We start from the raw sequence: 14670 nt of genomic DNA, 5'->3' as shown, positions 1-14670 counted from the left end.
TAGGGTTTAATCCAGCTCTGACTAGAACAGATATGTTGTATGTATGAAACTAAAAAACTCGTATTAGGGAAGTATGTAGGTGATTTTGGAGAAATTTTCTGACGACCCAGTTCCACATAGGGATATAGAACGAAGATTTGTTCTTAGATGAAGGAAAAAGAGAGATATAGTCATATTCTCATGTCTACACGTATTACTGTACATACATTGTCCGGCTCCATGGCTAAATGGTTAGCGTGCTGGCCTTTGGCCAGAGGGGTCCCGGGTTCGATTCCCGGCAGGGTCGGGAATTTTAACCATCATTGGTTAATTTCGCTGGCACGGGGCTGGGTGTATGTGTCGTCTTCATCATCATTTCATCCTCATCACGACGCGCAGGTCGCCTACGGGAGTCAAATCAAAAGACCTGCAACTGGCGAGCCGAACATGTCTTCGGACACTCCCGGCACGAAAAGCCATAGGCCTACTACTACTGTACATACATTACGTTATAAAAATAACTAATAACAGAAAAGACGACTTGTGGGTGGTATATTACATTGAAACGATCTATATTTATCTGTCATATTAAACATTACATAAGAGATAGGTAATAAACAAAGCTTATTCAATATATTATTATTTTAAAATCAGTACAAAGTTAACTAAACCGGTATTACTTCATCCTCTATTTTCCTAAGCTTAGAACTCTCGTGTGAGTTTTGTGTGTATCACACCTAGAAATGAGCTTGGGCAAGATGCTTCTAATGCCTGTGACAGCTGCAACAATGAAACGTCTGTGACTTTAATCGGTGATAGATTTGCATACTCTTTGTGTGTTTATATGTTTTTCTGTGAAGTGTGAACAAGGTCGCTCAAGCGCATGGTGCAAAATCGATGCCGTTATGATCTAGTCTTCAACAATTTACTTGTCACTTTGTCCTCTGGATCGAATATCAATAATGAATTGATGGCCATTTGAGTATGCATCATCATATGTGATGTTAAAAATCTCATGTTATCATCAGTTTTAGTAAAGGCTAAATTATACATTTGTCGCTTTCTCTCGGTCGCTTTTAGACATCTGAAATGCAAACTGAAGCACTACATTACTTAAACACAAGATGTTTTTTGCAAACGTTAGAAACCAGTGTGGTTAGCAGGGAGAACAGGCAAGCTGAGGAATGAATATCACTGACAATGATCAAAGTCGAAATTCTGGTAATCAACAGTAAGTCTCCGATAACCTTATAAGTAGTCGGTGGGACGTTAAACCTGCAGCATCTGCAGTAGTAGTAGTAGTCGTAGTAGTAGTAGTAGTAGTAGTATGATCGATTTTGGGGACATTGGCTCTAGATTAAGTGATGTAACATTTTTAACCAACCAATGTTGTGAATTTCAAATTTAAAATTTTGCCTCTGATATGTAATGTATTTTTGCGTAGAATATTCTAATTTAAGCGTATGGTTATTTTTCTGACGTTGCAAAGGATCACTTTCATCCTCGAAAGTCGGGTGAATCCGATCTCATGTCGAAATTAAGCACATGAAAGACACAAAAACACAACTTGCATTATTATAATACAAAGGCAAACGTTTATCAATTAATATCACAAATTACATGTAGGAAGACGACCATTGACATTGATAAGTTTCTATTGATCTTACGGACTAGCATTAATAGTTATTGCTCATCACATCATCACATTATCTAGTCTATAGGACTATAACAAACATTTTCCACAAATGAATTAATTCTCTTCCTGTGGCCCTCACACATATTTCATGGTACACCATTCGATTTTCCCTGATATCGAATTCATTCCCATTTCGTAAGGGACCGTAGATCATTTAATAAAGTTGACAAAAATTTCGTCCTTCGCTTGTACAGTAATTTGTCATCTTCATCACTTAATTATATGATTTTTTTCTACACACTGAACGCTTTAACTCCTTAGTGTCTGGTCTTCTGTCTTGCTTTCTTTTTCTCTCCCCCATGTTTGAAGATTTTTTCCGTGCGATCAGAATCACACATCAACGAAGAGCAATTTTTGATCGAAGGCTGGCTACATTGGTAACTTGTTATGCAAGATTTCGTTGTTGGTTACGTTCACTTTTTTAATATGTATACAGGATCTCTCTTATAAACCCAGACCTTGTAAGTAGCATGCACGTGTTCGACCTAGCCTCAGTAGCCAGTCTGAATCTCAGCTGTTAAGATGGTGAGACAGTTATCATTGCAAAACCGTATTTTCGTTCGTAAAAGTTGTTTTAAGTACGAGTCGGCTTGACGGGTACGCGATGCATTTTTTAAGCAAATTCCTGGTGAAGTGCCACCTACATGAGCACAGATTCACGTAATTGTAAATGAATTTGAAATACTGGCTCAATGCTCAATAAAAACATGCGCGTACACGAACAGTTGGAAAAGCTAGATGACATTGGTGCGAATCTTGAACGGTCACCGAATAAATACTCGCTGGCTGAACGGTCAGCGTACTGGCCTTCGGTTCAGAGGGTCCCGGGTTCGATTCCCGGCCGGGTCGGGGATTTTAACCTTAATTGGTTAATTCCAATGGCACGGGGGCTGGGTGTGTGTGCTGTCTTCATCATCATTTCATCCTCATCACGACGCGCAGGTCACCTACGGGTGTCAAATAGAAAGACCTGCACCTGGCGAGCCGAACCCGTCCTGGGATATCCCGGCACTAAAAGCCATACGACATTACATTACCGAATAAATCACTCGCAAAATTAGCACAGCAAGTAGGGGTTTCGGTTTATTCTGCACACAGAACTACAAAGCTGTTACTCATCAGACCGTACAGGTTTACACGGCCCCATTGTTTAAAACCTGATGATCCAGCCACAGAGTGAGATAATGTGAGTGGTATCTTGCATCATTGAAAGATCGTTTATTCTACCCACAGCTTGTGTTCTTTTCGGATGAAGCCTGGTTTCATCTTAATGGCCGTGTGAACAGTCACATCTCTCACTATTGGTGAGTAAAAAATCCTAATTTTGTTTATGAAGTCCCTCATTGTGAGGGATGGCACCTCCAGCGTCTTTTATAAGGTAAGATTTCATATAAGGTTGTGTAAACGCTTAAAGCAGGGCGGCCGCGCGCGATGTAATTTGGGCTGAGGCAGCTGCCGTTGCCCAGAGTACAAACACCGTACGCTCGGTCTGGGTTTGGAAGAGAGATCCTGTATAGACTCTATAAATATGTGAACTGAAAAGTTAAAATGGTCGTAAAGGAAAGAAGAAAAACACAATACTGGCAAAAATCCTTTGAAGGTATCTGGAACAATCCATTGAAAGCGACCCACACGGAAGGTGCAACAGTAAAGGTCGATTCACACATCTCCGGGACGTGACGGCGCTCTCCGTGACGTGACGGCATCTTCCGTGAAAATAAAATATCGTCGCCATGTAAACGAAGGGATGAGTTCATACACTTCCGTTGACGTCATTCGCCGTGACCTTCAGTGCTTCTCCGTGATCCGTACCGGCAATACGTATTCGCTCGCCAACGATATTTTCTTGCTTTCACGGACGTGATTTCTCTCATCGCGCCTTCCTGCTTCTCTGCTTTCGTAGAGTACTGAAGTTATCTGTGTACGTTTGAACTTTATCTCCCAAAATGAAGGACGAACTGCTGATTGAATTAGTGAAGGCACACTCTTTTCTATATAATTTAGCTGATTCAAAATATATGGATAGTGGTTTGAAGAAGCGTGTATGGGAGGAAATTGGCGAGAAAATGGAAGCTGAAGGTAGGTAACCAATTTTTTCTGCTTTTAAGATTAAGAAAATCAGTCTGTCTGTACATAGGCACCGACTTTAGCGCGACAAGGCACTTTCTGCCCCCAACCTACAAAGTCAGGGGCATTAAAAATTAATCAACAATTTCATTTATTTAATTTTTCAAGTAATTAAAAGCAAATGTAGTGCACTAATATCATTAATACCTTCTTCTCTAGTAGTTGTAGTAAATAATTTACTAATACCTCACTTTATTGCACAACCTCCCCCCCCCCCCACCTTCTAAATGTTTAACAAGTCGACGCCTATGTACCTGCGACAATGTGAATATCAATCCAAATTTAATATAGTTATAAACATAACATTATAAACAATAGTTATAACAATTATACGAGTATAATCATATACAGTAGGCCTATATAAAATAATATAATAATCATAAGATACTAATTATGTTACTAAAAATTGACATTCTCAGAAATATACTAGCATATCGGGAAGGTCTTCAGCCACTCACTAAGTGACGTTATCGACATCTTTCATATGTGTTCTTGCCACGGTACTGAACCAGCTTCTGAGCAGAAATAATCTTTTAACTTATCCCTTATGCAGAAAGCCTCTCTGGTCGAATTCCCACCACGAGGGGGCAAGTTTTGGAGCTGTGGATTGACAAACTCTTGGTTTGTGGAATCACTTGTTTCATTTATAAGCGTGAAAACACTGTCGTCATACTTTCTAATGAAATTGTGTAGCACACAAGTCGCTAGTATTATGTTATCAACGCTTTCCGGCTTTGATTGAATTCGTCTGTTGTAAATTCGAAATTTCTGGGTTAGAATACCGAAAGTGTTTTCAACTACCCTCCGAGCACGACTTAGTCGATAGTTGAATATTCGCTTTGTTCTGTCCAATTGTTGGCCTGGATACGGTCTCATAATATATGACTTTAAAGGGAATGCCTCGTCACCCACTATTACATGTGGTATTTCAACGGACGAACCTGGCAATTGTGTATATCCAGGAACTGATAAGGCACCTTGTTCAAAAGCTTTCCCAATATTCGAATGAGCCCAGACACCTCCATCGCTGTTCTTACCGTACGATCCAATGTCGACAGCAATGAAGTTATAGTTGGCATCTACAAGTGCTAATAAAACAACTGAAAATGTTTTCTTATAATTGAAATACTGGGAGCCACTGTTCGGCGGAGCCTGAATGACGACGTGTTTACCATCAACTGATCCCAAACAGTTCGGAAAATTCCAGCGTTCTTGGAAGTCTTTCACTGTGGCTTTCCACATTTCTTCTGTTGGATGAGGCATTACGTCATGTATCAGTGCTCTTATTATAGCTTCGCAAGTTTCTTTCACAATCTTGTGTACAGTGGAATGCCCAAGACGATAGCTGTAAGATATTGTTTTAAATGAATCTCCGGTTGCGAGGAATCTGAAACAAATACAAAAATACCTAATTTTATGAATTCACAATAAACTTATCATTATGAGTAAACACCAACGATTAAATACTTAATTATTAATTAAATTCGTACCTAATTTCAAAAGAGTAAAGGCCTAAATAATTTATTTATTTTTCCAGGTGAAAGGTGCAAAGCAAGGTGGAACAATCTAAGAGATAATTATAAGAAGTGGCTGAAAAAACTGAGAACTAAAAGTGGGGAGGCAGCAAAAACTGTAAAACGCTACAGATTTGCGGATCAATTAAGTTTCTTGGATAAATACTTCAATGAAAGAGAAACTAAGGGAAACATCAATCTGTCCGCAGATGACGATTTTGAAAGTGAAGACGAGGAAGAACATGATACTTCAAATACAGCAGAACCACCGCAATCCAAGCAGCAGCCTGTACCTCACGATGTAAACAACAAGGGTATATCTACAGGAAACATCAGTGATAAAACTGACTCCTCAACGTTTTCAACCCCTCGAAGGTATTGTAAGAAAAGGAAGCTACAGGATGAACCAACAGCATCGTCGATACTGATGAAATACATCATCGAAAAAAATTCTGCGCAGGGCTCAGCTATATCTAACCGGGCCAATGAACATCTACAACACCCCGTTGATGCCTTTTTATTTGGAATTTCGCCTATGTTGAAGTCACTGTCTCCATACTACTTGAGTTTAGCTAAATCAGAAATTTTCGCAACCGCACATAAATATGAAATGATGATGCTGACAGAGCAAAGTACCAGCTCGACAACAGCATCTGGTGAGAGGGCATTTCAACCCTTAGAGGCACTACCAGAAAATGCGACTACAGATACTCTCAGTTCTTCATCGTGTTCAACAGTCAACAACAATGAAGATAACCTACAACTTTATTGGCAGAAGTTTGATGAAAAATCAACTCAGTAACATGACAGTTATTTCAACATCCAAAAACACTAATGATTTCAATTTTTTCCCTGCTGTTTTAAATACATATTTCTTAAATTCTTCCTCGTAAAGTTCACGGTATGATGTTTTACAAAATATTGTATTTTTGTTCATTTATGCTACTACAAAATTGTTGTCATGAACACGAATGTACTTACTTCATTTTCATTTTATTTTAATATTACTTAAGTCTACTTACCGCAGGCATACAGCCAGTCTTTCCATCGGTGTAATTGCAGGTCTCCAAAACGTGTCCTTTCTTGTAATTAAAGGCTCTACCTTCTTAAACAACTCACTGAATGTGTTTCTGCTCATTCTGAAATATCCGTGAAATTTTACTTCGTCGTCCTTCAAGCACTTATATAGAGTAGAAAACTCTCCTTCCTTATCCCTGCGTTTCCATATAGGATGAACCCACTGTTTCTTCCTCTCTTTCTCTTCTTCATCCAAGATTATAGCTATCATTAACAGTTCATCATCACTAAGAAAACTCATCATGGAACACTTGATTGCTGACTTATAACTGCACGGAACTGCACGGAACTGAAGTGTGAGAACAGACGTGAAATATTCATGTCGGAAAGGACGGATACGGAAACGGAGAGCGCCGTCACGTCCCGGAGACGTGTGAATCGACCTTAATTCTCAACAGAATGCTTATCTCCCTGCCTCCCGACAGCACACGCATTGCGTTTGGCTTAAGGGGAAATAAAACATTATCGGATTCGTCCGCCTTCAGAAGGAAATCACTCTTCTTTTATCCTAGTAGTAATAGAGATCGACAAAGGCTGACATTTTGATACTGGTGTTAAAATAACAAACATTGTATCTATGACAAAATACCAGATTGCGAATTATTGGTTACATCTAACCACATCTTCACTCAATGTGGAGGGGGACACCTCGATCAGCAGTTACATTCCCGCTGCAGTCATTTCGTGCAATAATATCCATGTCAAAAATATTAGTCTTAGAATGACCAGTTGCCCTCACGTGCCATTTTCCCAACGCCCCCTTCCGAACAGACTCAATCATATCGTGTATTTCCAGGATATATTTCGTTTATCCTAATGAGAATCTTAATACTAACAATTTTATTTATTTATTTATTTATTTATTTATTTATTTATTTATTTATTTATTTATTTATTTATTTATTTATTTATTTATTTATTTATTTATTTATTTATTTATTTATTTATTTATTTATAATTTGCTTTACGTCGCAGCGACACAGATATGTCTTATGGCGACGATTGGATAGGGAAGGGCTAGAGAACGGAGTGAAAATGGAAAACTACGGAAAGCCATATTCAGGGCTGCCGACAGTTTGGTAGCTCACAGCTACGTGCAGCAAATCACGCAGCCTCTCACTGGGTGCTCATAGTTTTATGGAGGTCTGAATATGTCAACTTGACTTAAAAACAAATCACTACTACCATCAGTTATCATTTATTTAATGCCATCTGCTTAGCAACGAAGGTAGGATGTTTCCGCTTCCCCTTTCTTAGTCGTACTTGATTATTATCTGAACTTAGAATGTAGAGAAATTAATTGCTAAGCATGTATTGTGCACACATCTAAATTTTCGCGTCAAGGTACCATTGTAAACGAATCCATCGACGATGTAGCCGTAATAGGGTTGATGGAGGCTGCAATTCTTCTTCTGCTAGTCACTTTGCAATTATGTAGGTGCTGTAGGAAAGCCCCTACATGACCTCGGAAACAATTGTAAATTCTATCTATCTACAAATGTTTTCATTCCCAACCTGAAGGGGTGGGGCGGGTCACCTAAAATGTAACGCCCTCTCTCTGGCCAAGATTGTAAATTGTGATCCTACCTTATTTATTTCCTAATGCAGTGATTATCACTTAGACGTGTTAGGCTGTGCCAGTCGACTTTCATGGGTGCCCTCACTTCCACACTGGTGACAATATCTCATCACTGCTACTGCTGTATTCCTCACATGCAGCAGAATATTGCGAACATTCAAAAACATCCACTATCCAGACCCTTTGAGGCACTATAAGTTACCAGAACTGATGTTAAAAACGTCTTCTTGGTACTGTCAGTGCCTAGCGACCTCCTCCCACTGAACATACTTTGCTACGCACCGAACACGTGTGAGAGTTCTTACTCTCTTGGCAACACTAAAAGCTGGTTTACATGGGTCGAGGAGCCGTTCAACTTACTTGAACAAGTAAAGAATCAATTGTTGAATTAATGAAAGTTATTCAAGTAGGCATTTGCATTTACTCAAATGTTGTAATTCAAGCGATATCAAAATGGACCGTGGCAACGTACTGTGCAAAATGTTACAAGGATTATATGTAATGAATTTGAGAATATGACTGCGGAGGAGTTAAGAAGATAACAAAGACTTTGGATTAGAGAATGGTTTGTTTGAGACTGGTACCGGAAAATTTTGACAACTTATTGGGAATGACTACGGTGCATATGCAGCGATCATGAACTTTTATGAGAGACGCTATACCAGCAAGAGTAAAATTAGAAGTGACGTTATAATTTTTGGCTACTGAACCCGAGTGACTTAGGCCCAAAGTCAATCATGATTTGATTTATGAAGGGAAATAGTACATTTATTGAAATATAGAAGTGTAGTTGAAAATATTTCATCTGTGTAGTGTTGAAATATGAGCTAAGGAACACGACAGACTGGAGCCTGACGTATTAGCTCGACACAACAACAGTTAGCTGCTTCACAGCAGGGGAGCCCATTAGTTGGCGACCAGAAAAATACAAGTCCACAAATAAGTCTTGGTCAGAAAGAGAAGGGGGTAGTTTGAGACAAAGGAAGCTTGCAACATGAGTAGTGCGCTGGGATATTTTGGGCGGACGGAAATTTCCGCGACGTCATGGAAAAGTACAGTGGTTGCGAGGACATTCGCTAGCCTAGGTTCGGGCAGGTGGAAACTTAAATCACGTGACCACTTGCAGGCCAATCGCTAAAAGTTGATGGAAGACTCAGGGATACCATCTTAAGAGAAGGGGGATGAGACACCAATGTAACTTCGAAAGTAATCAGTAATAAATTATTGTGAGTACACGGAGCAATGTAATGAATTTATTAGATGTCACGCATGGGAAAATAATCAAGTAATTATTGGCAAATTAAATAAATTGAAGGCTGTATTTCTTGGAAACCAGACAGCTTGGATGTCATTGGCTGGACGAAAACCACGTTGTAAGGGACGCTTCCAAAGGCGCGAAATGTGAGGAGCTAAATCCACCCGTATCTCCTAAATCTATGATCGTCAGGAGTTCATATTTAATCCAGTAAATAAGCTAGAGGAGTGGATTAATTTGATATAAATTTTAACGTCCAATTCGGAGTGCAAGTGCCGATATTAAAAATCCACCCCCTCCCTCATGGGTATGACGTCAATGAATCCGCGAGGGAAAGCTTCATCCATATATACGGGCGCAAGGGATACTCGCCACCACACTTGAAATGAATCTCTGGAGCTGAACCGTCGTTCGCAGCTGACTTCAAATCCGTCGGGCGTACAGTAACTCAACATTTAATGGCGCGAGCATCCGCCAGTACTTATAAAATGTGATCGCGCTCAAGCAACATGAACTGGAAGTAGTTAACTTAGGACAGTGTTTGCCAGTTATAAATATCATAGTGAAGTCAATTAATTGCATTGTAAGAGTGAGTAATATGAATTGCACCGCAATAAGTACGTAAATAACATACTGTGTGACGAACAGTCCTTTGAGGGAATAATAGCCTGTACTTTGGACTATCGAACCGCTATCATGAACACTTCAAGAGGGCCGTATGAAACAGGCGTATCGCGTCGGACGACATAAATCGCGACGGGCGTAAAATTCGACACACCGTCGTACGTGTCCATGTCCATTGTGCGGTAATTGGACGAAGCTTAAAACAGCGTAAAATATTAAATTTTGGGTCTAGGGTATTAATTTGTTTTATAAAAGTAAATTGTTCAGTGTTAACATTGTCAATGGTGAAGTATTGTGATAGTTAAGGTATTAGTGTAAAAATGGTAATGTGCCAGGAAATCATTTGTGGAACTACGCCATCAAGAATGAACGAGTAGTACGGGGGATAGGGGCCGAAAGGAGCCTCTCATCTGCCAAGCTGCAATGGATTACCAATAACTAAGATGAGTACTAAAATGTAGATAATATTTGGGAAATGTTAGCGTGATTGGAAAAATGGGAATAATTTGATTAGACTTGGTTACCTTCTGTAACAAGATGAGTCGCTTAACGACCCCATCCTAAATTTGTAGCACGGACAGTATTAAGTAATAACAATGTAAATAATCGGGTCTTTTTATGTATTCAGTTTGTTGTAGATGTAAATTTTGTAGATATAGCGTAGTACGTTAAGTCATGCATGCATTCATATTTCTTTGTAGTCAAGAATATTTTTTTTTTACATTTGATTTTGTTATCATAGTCAAATAGACCCGATATGTGCTTTTCTGTTTGTCAGTTTGACGAGTTATGTAATGACATTTGAAGGAAAGTCCAGCCTTGTCATGCCAGTTGTGTTTTGTTGTTGATTAGGGTGTTCATATTTTCAAAGTGAAGTTGTTAAATTTGAGAGAAGCGATATTAATAATAATAATGATTCATGAGATATTAGAAATTTTAGTGAGCCGTGCGTAATAATAAAATTTAAATGATCAGGTGTTGAGTTTATCGGGAATCATTTAATGACGGGATGTCGTTTTTAATTCGGAATTAAAGTGTGTGGTAATTTAACTTGATAAATTAATAATATTGAAATTTAAGATCGGTGCTAATAATCCGTACATGTTAATGAACGTGTGGTTTAAATTACGGTCCAATATTTTTCTTTACGAATAAATGTCGTGTCTTAAATTTGCAATTCAGTAGCCGGAACACGTAGGACTAATATTACGAAACCATGATTGTCAAATTTTGGTAAATATAATTTCAAGATGTTACGATTATTTGTGGAGAATGAATTAAGGCGTAGATCAAAATGAGATAGAACAATGTTAAAGAACCTGCAGTCAGATAATAAAAGGTCGTACGATGTCAGAAGTGGAATAAATAAGTCAGTTGATAATTCTGTGAGAAATAAATGAATCAAGGAATATTGAGATAGAAAGGGATATAAATTCCGTACGAGAGACACTTAGGATATTGAAATGAGTGTAAAATGTACGGGCAGTGTCACAGAGAAATACTGAGTTACGTAGCGGGTAGAATTCGAACCCGTGACAGCATGTACGAAATAAATAGACTGCACCGCTATTCGTCGAGATACTACGGATCTAAGGATAATGAGATTTCAGACTCCACATAAATGATCGTATATTGTAATCATTGTAATGACGAGTGATGACAATCATGATGCCGTGATAATAATAATAATAAATATTGCAGATAAAGGATTGGACCGCCTTAATTAAATGAGCGTTGATAAAGATGTTAAACGGGAATCTAAATGAGAATATGCAACCGATAATAATAGTAACAATGTTAGGACGATGTCAAATCGTCACGGTCAGATTAATAATAATTGTCATAATAATAACAGTAATGATGTCGTTGGTTGATCAGTGAAATAATTGTAATTGCGACCGATATCCTAATGCATTTTTTGCGGAAGTGACCGGTTCATTAATAATAATAATAATCTTGAGTGACATTAATAATAATAATATCTTGAGTGACGTTAATAATAATAACTATATCTTGGGTCACCTATTCATTAATAATAATAATAACCACAAGAAGGATATACTAATAATAATAACAGTAATAACCATTTGTGTTTGCGTCCCGCATAATAATGATGATATTAATCAAACGTGACCGTGCCAGGAACCGTTGAGGATAATAATAATAATAATAATAATAATAATAATAATAATAATAATAATAATAATAATAATTTCAAGGATGATAATTTCGTGGATAAATGAATATTCTGACGATAGTGAATTAATTAATTGGTGACAACATCCCTCTACTCGTATGTTTGAATAAAAAGAATAATAAATATTATAGTCATTTGTTACCTCGTTATTGTACGGTTTCCGCACGGGACAGGTGACAGTATTACTTTTAGTGTGTTTGTTTACTTCGCTTGTGATGCGAAGGGAGGTCATCGGCACGGTATTTCCCACCGCTTCTCGTTATCTCATCTGTGGCAGTAGTCTACTGAGGCTACTTTGTAACATTTCAGATCATGTGTAAATAAAATATAAATGCTAATTCTGTGGTATGGCATCAGCTGGACATCGTAAGATAGGAACTGTCCGTGTAATCCATTTTCGTAATTCACGAGAAACATTACCCAGTCCGAGTACCGGTCTCGGAAAAATGTATATAGCCGGGGTACGTCATCTTAGTTAAATCGAGAAGCCGACCGTAACATGGGTTATGCTCGGGCTCCCGATAGAAGGAATCTATATCCTTGAACAACGGTTCGATTCAAATGGAATCGATCCATAAGTTATACTCCACTTGTAATTTCTTTCAGAAGCAACCCAGCAACATATTGATACCACTTGCGGTATAGCAAGTGATTTATTTATGTAACATGTGTGGAAATTTAAATATCATTGCCAAATGTATCAAAGTTTCGTACGTCGGATGGCGTAATAAACTGCTCCTTCTGGCAATTATTTCAAAGGAAACCATTCTCATAATCTTTTTATTGTAGTTAGATGATACCCTTTTTAAAGTTAACTGCAACTTCCTAGTCCTATCATGGAGTCCTTAAATTCAAGTTTACAATCGAGCTTTCCCCATTTTAATTTTAATTGCTCCGTTCATTCCCGTGTTCTATTATGCCTCTATATGTATATATTCGTGGACTTAAAATAATGAACCGACACCCCTGAGATTAATGCTAGTCTGGGACTCGGGAGGTGGACGGGTGCAGTACAGAGAAGTTCTTCGGAATTCTCGAACAACTTTTTCGTGTAATTTCAAATTTTATGCCAAATAATGCATTTACACGAGGCAAGTGCGACGTCCTACCGTAAATGGGGGTGTTGGGGGAGGGACCTATTTAGACAAATAAGTAGATGCCGTTCAAATCACTTGACTGACCTGACTACAGGTTCAAATACTTGATCAAGTGGTTGATTGGCTGTTTATACCTTTCAAATTGCCTGCTTCCAATTACTTGTTCAAGTACTCGACACATTTAAGCAAACCTTAGCATTCTGAATTAATTGACCATCAAATTACTGAAGTATTTCACACAGGCGTACCTCTATACCAAATGGCACGATGATTGAACTCTTTCTTGAGGTTTTTAAGATTTAAAAAATTATCTGTCGGTTAAGTAGAGAAAATATATATCTCCATATATCATTGTAAATCTCTTGTGTTTCAGATCGTATTCCCCTCTTCGACAGACGTCCCTGGAAGACATACTACCGCGAACGTCCAACCTTATGCTGGCCCGTCAAAGTGCCAGCGAAACCAACCTTCGAAAAATTAGTCTGGGGGCAGATCCTGTTCCCCGCCCTGGTTCGGCGCTTGGACTCTTACAAGGTAGTAAGGTGATCTGTTCCTTCAACCCATTATCAAGCAGATACCCCTACCATGCTACTAGTGAAATACCCATGGCTACACACCCAGCATATCATACATCATACAAGCCTTTCTTTTACTACGAGTGATATGTAATTTTAGTGTTTGTCTGTCTTATCTGGCTAAAACCATAAATGAGATAACTTGAATTATATCTGATAACGTACTTAGTTATCTGGGCAAGACTTGATACAGTATTTATGATTCTCAATTAGAGGGGAAGAGTACTTTGTTGACATTTTGCCATTTCCACAAAAACTAAGAAAGGGAATAAACGAGGATCAGTTCAGTTACGTAATAGGCACTTCCACATTTTCTTGTACTATTGGATGGTTTGCATTGATTCATGCTATCTTATTACAATATCTCAAGATTATGCAGACCGACAAGTCTTAGGTACACTGCTCAAAAATGTAAAATACATAATATATATTGCGCAGCATGGACAAGAAATTAAGCACAAACAATATCAGAAATTTGAAATTGATATTATTTAATGAGGACGGTTCAATACATGAACTAAAAAAGACAGCTCCAGCATGCACTAATGAACCGTGGTATGCATATCAGTTTTAGACATACTGTTGAATGAACGTCGTCACGAGGGGTTGTTTGAAATAGTGTGGCAGGAGGGGTGAGTGCCTCGCATATGTCGGCTCCGTGATATTCATTGGCTAGTGATGACGTGATGACTCGGTCCGCATTTACTTACTACCCTTGTTAACATTTTAAAAATTAAATTCGTGCTCTCGTCCCAAAGTGGTGGTGCTGCTGCTCTTTTCAGGTATACCAAATGGAAGTGAGAAGCATATTCCTGTTTAACGACATATCATCCCCCCAACCAATTTTAAATTACCGACAGTACCGGGAATCGAACCCGGGCCCCCATGGACGGCAGATAATAGCACTAACCGTCACACAACGGAGGGAGACTGTTAGCAGTTCCTCTGTT

At 38.5% G+C, this 14670-nt stretch overlaps 2 protein-coding genes across 2 annotated transcripts in view; one reads left to right on the top strand and one right to left on the bottom strand.

Moving 5' to 3' along the window:
- The window catches only part of LOC136863474 (uncharacterized), a 338595-nt gene that overhangs the window by 180655 nt on the left and 143270 nt on the right, over positions 1–14670 (top strand). The window contains exon 9 of the mRNA XM_068225954.1: positions 13519–13679. Within this exon, the coding sequence (XP_068082055.1) occupies positions 13519–13679 (161 nt within the window). The remainder of the gene's footprint in view (positions 1–13518; positions 13680–14670) is intronic.
- Positions 4283–13326, bottom strand: LOC137498583 (uncharacterized). Its single transcript, XM_068226445.1, has 3 exons — positions 13306–13326; positions 6339–6643; positions 4283–5189 (listed from the first exon to the last, which is right to left on the bottom strand). Exons 1-3 carry the CDS (start codon positions 13324–13326, stop codon positions 4283–4285), a joined length of 1233 nt encoding a protein of 410 aa, XP_068082546.1.

Source organism: Anabrus simplex, chromosome 2 (genome assembly GCF_040414725.1).
Source record: "Anabrus simplex isolate iqAnaSimp1 chromosome 2, ASM4041472v1, whole genome shotgun sequence".
NCBI lineage: Eukaryota > Metazoa > Arthropoda > Insecta > Orthoptera > Tettigoniidae > Anabrus > Anabrus simplex.
The sequence above is the reverse complement of the archived record's forward strand: the minus strand, read 5'-3'. Positions and strand labels throughout refer to the sequence as shown.

Bases quoted from the DNA above. Each gene is read 5' to 3' on its own strand.
- LOC137498583 (XM_068226445.1), bottom strand. From the start codon at position 13,326: ATGTGTCGAGTACTTGAACAA. The intron at 6,644-13,305 runs GTAATTGGAAGC...TCAGCAATCAAG, and splicing joins TGTGTCGAGTACTTGAACAA to TGTTCCATGATGAGTTTTCT. The intron at 5,190-6,338 runs GTAAGTAGACTT...TATTTGTTTCAG, and splicing joins AGACTGGCTGTATGCCTGCG to ATTCCTCGCAACCGGAGATT.